We start from the raw sequence: 9,263 nt of genomic DNA, 5'->3' as shown, positions 1-9,263 counted from the left end.
CTAGCTTGGGTAACAATTTGAGGACTTTTTGGACAGGCTAGAATCTGGAATATCATATGTATATATATAGATAAATATTATCTAGCTATGCTAGGAGTGTTATGACTGAATCCGTATGAAATTAACGACGCATGATTGTAGACTTGAGTCTTATATATATTGAGATAGTTAACTATATTACTAATATTATATGCTTTACTTGCTAACCTTCTATAATTTTGTGATGTATGTTTCTGTATTAATGAGTTAACGTTTTTAATAAAAAAAAATTATCTGTAAATTGACAACATGTTAACTACAATCAGACTCATATTTATTAAATAATAAATAATAATTAAAAAGATAAGTTAGTAGCACTTGACTTCCAATATTATCTAGACATACTAAAAATTAGTACTGAAAATTGGATTGTTAGAATTTTATAATCTACCTACATTTTTTCACGCATTTTTTTTTGTCTTGTTTAAAAAATATACTATAAGAAATCACACTTTCTAATATTTCCAACTTGATGGCAAGATAGTAAATAATAGAGAATAATCATGGTTGACTTTTTGCATATGTTGACAGCAAACTTTCTCTGTTACATCTTTCAATCAACAGGCAAACTAACAAGACATAAACAATATCTTGTGTTAATATAGTAAGTCATATACACCAAAAAATACAATGTAGAACATGCTTTGTTTGATTCCATTAACAAATACAAAAGACTATGATACAATACTTTACATAACTAATCTACATCAGGTGATTGTGATTGCTACACAAATCCTCACTATACAAATTTTTAAACAATAGGAATTTCAAAGAGGGAGAAAAAAATGAGTGAAAAAAAAAGCTCCAACAATAACATAAGCTTAGAAACTAAATCCATTTCATAGTTCCCTTTGCTTCAATCTCTCTCTTAGATGTATTAGTTTTCCATGGACTTGTTTAGGAACCTCATCACATATCTCAATATCAGAACCTTCAACTTGTTTTCTCTGAATAATATCATGATACATTGGTAGAAACCTACTTTGGAATGATCTATAGCAAAAATAAGGTAGAAGAGCACTCACAACCACCAAAAGGGTAACTAGCCAATATAGCAAACTTGGAGCACAAGCTTCCACAAACACCATGTGAGCCGTCGTCGATATTTCCGGCGAGAGGTAGCCGTAAACCAGCACGAATACGTACCAGAATGCAATGCTGCCCCAGATGAAAAAATGCTGGATCCAAGTGAAGTAATTGATGGAAAGCGCCATTTGGCAATTCACGGTCCACACTACACACGTGTACATCGTGACGCCGAGTATCTCAAAATCGACCACTTGACCATCCCTTCTGAAAGCCTGAGTCATGACAGAGTTTGCAGTCAAGAAGAACATGGCTAAGGAGCTAAGGACTCCGTTAACCATCCAGCCGATAATGCGCGGCCAGCTGAAGAGGGTGTCCTCTACTCCCTCTAGATATAGAAAAGGATACTGTAAGAAAGAGATTGAGAGGATGGTTAGCAAAGGGTTCCTTAACTACCAACTGAATCAACTAACTTAAACTACGATACTGATTTTCATTCACTAACACATCGAAATCATGGGAATCGTCGCCATATCGTGATGGATAGTTACATAAAAATGGACCATGTTGGGAATTCCTTTTGATTCCTATTGAATGATAATGTAAAATTTAGCGCATGAAAATTAGTCTCTTTAAATTGGACTCAACGAAAGAAACCAGTAAGTCAGTAACCATATATACATGGTAGATCATAGTCTCTTTAAGCATTGATTGAAAAAGATTTCAGCAAATACACTTATTGATATGAACATAAGGAACTTAATGAATGACAATTTGGTACCTTTAAGCAAAGTTTAGCAGAAACATCTTGATCGAAAACACCGAGAGCAATAACTGGAAGTGAAGTGAAGAAGACATTGTAGAATGACATATACCAATCATTGTACGCAGCTTGACCGGAGAACGAAGCATACGCCTCGAACCAAAATAAGGTGAACCCAAATGCAATATTTTTATAGAAGAAATAGCATATCTGCATTCAACAAATGAAAACAATTTATCAGGGAAGAAGCTTTTTGTCAATGATGGTTCCTAAGTTCATATGCCCACAACAGAAATCAGTCTTTTTTATCTGTCAGACTAAAGCTTAATCTGTTATGGATCTAAGATGGCCAATGAATTGCTGCATATACAAGCGGAATTCGAATTCCTAACACTTGTTTAAGCGGACGAGTGAGCTAACAAATCAACCAATCCAAGTTGGTTTGGACATTGCAGTTAAATGCATTCACAACAATAGATAGATGGATGCATGGTTTTACCATCATTGATATTCGCCTATAACACCAGTGGCCATGCACCAATAACAAACGCTCCAGAAAACGGAATTGGGCTATTGCAAAATCACTTGCCATCACAGCCTGTAGAAAACAATAAAATGTTTCTTATTCATTCATTAGAAATTGATTAAACATTATATTATGAGACATTCATTGGTATGTCAGCAAATGTATATTTGGACCTGCATCCCTTCAGCACCACTAATGCCAACTCCAATATCAGCCTCCTGAAGCATGCCGACATCATTTGCCCCGTCGCCGATGGATAATGTTGTCTGCCCTGTTCCTAATTTTACCATTTTTGTAACCTGCATTATTTCGGATAATGTGATTATAACGTTTCACAACTCGAAACACCAACAACTCTTTACTAGACTACATTATTTGCATGCCATGGAAATTCAAATTGCATGTTCATAATACTTACACGAGCTTTCTGTTTCGGTGATGATCGGCAACATATGACGGAAGCACAACTAGTTGCCAACTCAAAGAAGGAATTCTCCAAGTTCTTGTTAAGCGAATAATCCAAAGACTTCCCATCAATTATCAATCCAAATGAAGAAGAACTCTCTTTATCTGTATTAGTACTCTCTTTCACAAACTTGATTTGCTTTATTCCCTCTCCAATTTGCTTCTTAATGCTTTCAAGAGATTCCTAATCACACAAAAAGCTACAACATTAAGAGAAAAATCAACTGCGAAAAACTTTCAAGCTCATTTACCTTTTTAAGAGCATCCTTATCCCCTTGCTTTTCAAGTGCTATAATATTAGGTGAATCAAGAGTGATCACTATCTGCTTCATGTCTTGCCTAAGTAACCCGCAAGCATATCTGTTCAAAGGAAAACAAAATAGTGTAAACTTTATGCATCGACGATATAAACAAAATCGAAAAGTAGTATTTCATAGTACCCTATATTGACTGCTGTTTCCATCTTGTCCCCAGTCAACACCCATAACTTGATTCCTGCCTTAGCAAGCCTTTCAATACATTCAGGAACCTGCACTTCCAAATATACAAAGCGAACTTCATCGTCTGTAGATCCAAGAAGTATTTCCCAAGTAAGTTTGAACAAGATAAGATGGAAACTCACATACAGTTGTCTTCAAAGTAGATGACAATTTAGTCAAATATGTCAAACCATCTAATGGTTTTCAACTATCAACTTTACATGAAAACAACTGCATATGAGTTTTCACCATAAAGATTAAAGAAAGTTTGGAAATCTATACTTACGCCCTTTTGCAGTCTATCCTCAACTGCTGTAGACCCAAGAAGTATCAAATTTCTTTCCATCTTATCAGCAGCGGCATCGACCAATGCATCTCGGTCTGCTCCAACAGATGTTTTGGCCTTTGAAAACTCTACTTCCCATAACTTATATTCTTCTTCATCAAGTTCACGGTATGTGATTACCAGAGTTCTTAAGCCTGCTTCGGCATACTGTTTGATATGTTCTTTGGTTTCGGCCTCATATTGTCTTCCTTTTTCCGACAGCCTTTCAAACATTACACTGAATACATGCAGGATAAATGCAAAATTTAGCATCACCACATGCAACTTACTCCCCAGAACTCTAATAATAACAATAATAATAAAAAAAAATAGAGGATATTGATAAAAACCTGTCTGCACCCTTGCATAAGAGCAACAACTGATTTTCCTCATTCCTCACTATCACCGACATTCTCTTGCGGGAACTGCTGAACTCTAGGACATGCAGAAGCTGGTACACTCTGCTCATCAAAATCAGATGATTGCACAGTAAGTTAAACACAATTTTGAAAAAGAACAAAATTGTGCCAGAAAAAGTTTGAGTAGTTATACATTATAACTTCAAAAGCTATTATAAATTTATTTTTAATTAGAAACCAGATCAAACTTGAGGTGATGATTTTGACCATTGAAATTAGTAAAAGAAGCTAGCCAACCTGTCAACCTTTTTTCCAGTTTTGTAGTTTAATTCATGCAATGATATGCTTGTTTGTGTCCTAGCGAAAAGCTCGAAACCAAGTTCCTTCGCAGCTATGACAAAAGCCGCCTCATCTGGTGACTCGGCTTCATAAGAAATTTCTCCTGACCCTTGATCTACATCTGGAATAGCAGTATGACAAATAGCTAAAACTCGAAAGAACTTCTGTATGATGTCTGATTGTGGTTCATTAACCCATTTCCCATTCATTATTCGTTCATCTCTAAAGTTAAAGCCCTTAACTGGCGGCCGAGAGTCCTCCACGTCACTATCCTGGCCCGAAAAATCACATGATGCTTCATCAACTTGAGACTCCACATTTTTCCCTCTCTTTGCAAGTGCCTTCTCCACTTCTGTCGTACCTCGGCCATATCGAATGCCTCCTATGGAACATTTGACAAACTCCATCGAGTTACATGTCAAAGTACCGGTTTTGTCAGATAATATAGTATCAACCTGACCAAGTTCCTCATTCAAATTAGAGGTGCGAGCACGAGCCGGCCTATCCATTTCCTCATAATACATTTCCTGATCTCGGTTAATGAAAACACTCTGAAGAACTTTCACAAGTTCTATGGACACATAAAGTGATATAGGAATAAGATATCCAAACAACATAAGAGCAGTTAAAAAGTGGAGAAGAGCAGAAAGTGTAGCACTTCTCGGATCATAAAAGACCGTTGTACTGTCGGGACGAACATACCATCTTCGATACCTGCGACCGCTGGTATCCCTTTTAGTCTCAACACCAAAATAGACAGAACCAATAAAGGATATGAAAATCAAGGTACTGAAGAGGATGTATATAATCTTATCCATTTTTCTCTCAATTTTGCTTCTCTTGGATGGAGGATCAGTGGAATTCTGCATCACTTTTGTATCGTGTCCGGTGAAGATTACAACACCAAAGATATGATCAGTGTTCTTCAGCTTAGAGTCTCTTAAAAGGATCTGCTGCAAGGAAAGAGGATATTCTTTACCCTCATAGTGCAAGTTTCCAATAAATGAGTATAAGTTTTCATTAGGATCCTCACATTTAACCACAGCCCTGAACTTCTGGATAGGTTTTTCATCTTGAAGATGAGACGTCGCATCCAAGGCATGCTTTAAATCTTAACAATATCACCAACTCGGAGTTTTTTCCATCTAGTCTCCACAAATGTATAATTTTTACCATATACCAGAACCTTACGGTTGTTTGCCTCTATATCCTGAAGAAATAAACCAAAGTTAGATAGGAAAACCTTAAGAAAACATATCACCAACAGTATCTGGAGAAAAAAAAGAAAGAAAAGGCAAACAAGTTAAGTAAAACATAAAGCAAAGCAAAAAAGCAACATTAGATTATATTCTAGAACAATTATGAAACAATGTTGTTTCTTTGAATTATATCTCTCGGGGTCAGGAAGACAAAAACTTTCTGCCACCAATTGGAAAGAAGAGATTATATTCTATGAATCAAAGTAGGGAAACATAAAGGTTTCCAGAAACAATGTGTAAATAGCTCTGCATTGTAAGATAATGGAATTGAAAAAGTCATTTAACATCAGATTTCTAATGTTAAACATATGAGCATACACCAGATCTTAATTGATAGACACTTTCCATATTTCAATTCAAAAAGAGGCTTTTGCATAAAGGTGAGGTTTAGATATAAAACAGTTCATATTCCTAAGCTTTTGGAAGAGAAGTTTTGTGACATTGGCAGTGTATGATGAAAAAGGCATAAAGTGCATCAAATCAAATAATAATTAATAATAATATAGAAAAAAAAAAGATTACCTGCTTTCTCCTCCTCCAATCTTCCACAGCTTCCTTGGCCATAGTAGCTCCAATGACAAGCAACAATGGTGCAACAATACTGAGAGCTGTATAAGGTGCCAATGGACTAAATGAAACACAAGCAACAACAAGAAAATATATATTTGCAACCCTCCTAAACTGTTCAAAAAGGGACTTAGGGATGAAATTAAAAGCTGTGTACTTTGTGGTTGACACATAGTTCCCTCTATAATTCTGCTGAATTGCATCAGGGTTATCAGGATCATTGCAATACACAATCCTTGAGTACCCTTTCTGACCGATTTGGGAATGCCCATCTCCAAATGAAGATTTCAAGCAAGAAAATGAATATAGTTTGCTGAAATGTATCCTCTTTTTTGTGATGATCCCTTCAAGCATCTTCTCCTTTTTTTTTCCTCAGCTACAAATCAAGCATTCTCCCAAGAAATCACACAAATATCCTCAGAATCAAACACACTCACCTACTTCTTTGAAAGAAAAGATAATAACTTTAAGAAAATAGGCCAACCCCTTTACCTAAAATAGGGTAAAGTCCACAAGTTTGGGAAGAAACAGAGAGAAGAAAAGAAGAAAGAACCAGCTTGATTTGGGAAAATGAGCTTGGAAACACTGAAAGAGACACCAGAAAATGGTTGAACAAGATTCAAAATACCAACTATAGAAGTAATAAAGAACTCTCTTAGATCATGTGCACAAGAATCACAGCTAGAGGAGTAAAGCTTGAATGAAACCTTCAAAGTTTAGAAATTTTTTTTGTTCTAATTCCTTGCTCTCAGTGAAAGCTGCAGAAGATGTCTCTTCCTTGCAGCTTCAACCGAATTTGTTAGAGAGAGAAAACAAAAAAAATATAAAAAATAGAGAGAAAGAAAATGAATTGAGAGAGAAAGAGAGAGGGGGGTCTTTGGTGTGAGTAGCAGTTAACTTTGCCGCTTGTATAAGCAAACAAACAAATGAGAGAGACAGAAAAAACATTGATAGAACCGACCAACGAGCATGCTTCATTTACTCATTACTACTTCACTTCTCTTCCATTCTTTTCTCTTCTCTTGTTACTGCTTTCATTCAATCATTCATTTCATGTGCCGTTCGCCAAAGAAATTAATAACAACAATAAAGAAAATAGGAGTGACAAAATAATACAAGGGACCAAATCAGGAAGAAAAAAAAAAAGAGAAAGGTGGGGTATTGAAAGCAAATGTGAATTACTAGAATGAGGTGTAATATCTATAAATATTATATCGATTTAAAAATTATTTTTATATATTATTCGAAATTTAGTAAAATAGTACAAGTCTGTACGTAGAATTATTATTATTTTATGATAATATTGATAAAACAATATATCATGTTGAATAGATATTTAAAAAAAATTTATCCATTAGTTAATACATATTTGAGAATGATTTCTTTTAATTTTTTTAATTATTTTATCATGTGTAATTTTTATTATTTAATATCTTTTAGATTTTTTTTGTCCCACTTAATGAAAGATCATACTTAACAAAATAATTAAAGAAAAAATCAAAATAATATTTTTCTTATATATTTCATATTTATAAAAAAAAATATATTAGTCTAAAAAAGTTAATTATTCTTGTATGATGCATTTAATTATTTTATTACAACGAGTTATTTTTATTAAAAATATATAAAATAATATGTATAATGATTAAATGATTGATTTTTTTTAGTTCATAAAACACTTGATTGAAAAAATAGAAACAACATGAAAATTTTGCATAATCACATTTAATTTTTTCCACAGAAATATGAAAACAATAGTTATAAATATTTATTTAATTATAGCCATAGCGATAAGATAAATAAAAATTTTAATATAAAAAGATAATTAAAGTATTTTTTGAAAAATAGAAATGCAAATATCAATACTATTTAGTGTTTTTCCTCATTTCTACTTGTTAATGATATCTACCTGTCTGTCTAACACAGCTCATCTTTACGGTTAATTTTTGTAAATACTAAAAAAATTAATGTAATATTCAGTTATTAGATTTTACGATATTTTTTAAAATTTTAGGACGAGATTCTATATTTTAATACGAGAGGAATCTATTGTTAATCCATGATGATATATTCTTAATATGTAGAGAACTTATTGTTCAATTTTTAAAATTTTAAAAAATATTATAAAATTTAATAATTGAGTGTTACATCAAAATTCTATTAATATCTAAAATAATATATGCATATATATGTACACGTAACTTTTATTTTTATTTTGTTTTCATTAACAAAATGGTATATAGTGACTTTTGAAGTTGCATGAGGTGAATGAGTTTGAATAGGGAAAGTTATGATGCATTGCATCACTGAAAATCCAGAAAAAGAGATTCAAGTGTATTGTTCCTTGTTGTGTTGTTACACGTGTTCTTAGTTCTTACATTTGACAGCAACCAACGCTGATACAGATAGATACGCCTCCACCCTTGTCGTACAACATGTCTCTTCCTTTTTCATGTGTATCCCTAATATTCTATATATTTCTATTTTTTTATATTTGTATGAATTTAATTTTAATATAATAATTATATATATATATATCTCTAATTATTTAATGAGTTTTACACAGTCGTACAATCACATTCATTTTTTTAAATAATTATTTATGTCGATAATATAAAAAGTAGTTATTTTTATTAATGTATCGTTATGTAATTAGATACATGTGTAAAATTATTTTATATTAACAATACATAAAATTAAATTCTTATATAATATCATATAATAATAATAATAAATAATTATATTTTATATTAATTACATAAATAATTATCTAAAAAAATAAATATAAATAAACGATAATGTAAAATATTTATGTAAAATATTTTATGTGTATATTAAAATTAAATACGAAGATATTATGTTTTGATGTAAATGGTTAAAATTTATATTATTTTTAAAATTAATAATTAATTTGCTAATGAGTATGTATATGATTGTTTTGATGCCAAATAATTGTATATTTGTGTTGTTTGTTTGTTGTGTGTTGTTAATTAATACAAGAAAATAGAGGATAAAATCATAAAATACATACACTTGTTTTCTTGTATTTTGAAGGTAGTTGCATCTTTAATACCAACCATATGGAACCAAGTAAAGAAGTCACATCACTACTATAA

The 9,263-nt window shown here is 32.4% G+C and overlaps 1 protein-coding gene across 1 annotated transcript; it reads right to left on the bottom strand.

Annotated features, from left to right (window-relative positions):
- Positions 1-574: 574 nt before the first annotated feature.
- LOC107490073 (probable phospholipid-transporting ATPase 8) lies at positions 575-7,210 on the bottom strand. The gene is given in 12 exon segments (XM_016110846.3): positions 575-1,472; positions 1,847-2,038; positions 2,328-2,426; positions 2,528-2,653; positions 2,773-3,003; positions 3,071-3,179; positions 3,260-3,348; positions 3,585-3,861; positions 3,974-4,084; positions 4,280-5,432; positions 5,435-5,531; positions 6,103-7,210. Coding segments are annotated over 12 exon segments (3,477 nt in total). The 5' UTR covers positions 6,502-7,210; the 3' UTR covers positions 575-878.
- Between the last annotated feature and the right edge of the window lie 2,053 nt (positions 7,211-9,263).

The sequence above is a fragment of the Arachis duranensis genome, chromosome 5, assembly GCF_000817695.3.
Source record: "Arachis duranensis cultivar V14167 chromosome 5, aradu.V14167.gnm2.J7QH, whole genome shotgun sequence".
NCBI classification, from domain to species: Eukaryota; Viridiplantae; Streptophyta; class Magnoliopsida; order Fabales; family Fabaceae; genus Arachis; species Arachis duranensis.
The sequence above is the reverse complement of the archived record's forward strand: the minus strand, read 5'-3'. Positions and strand labels throughout refer to the sequence as shown.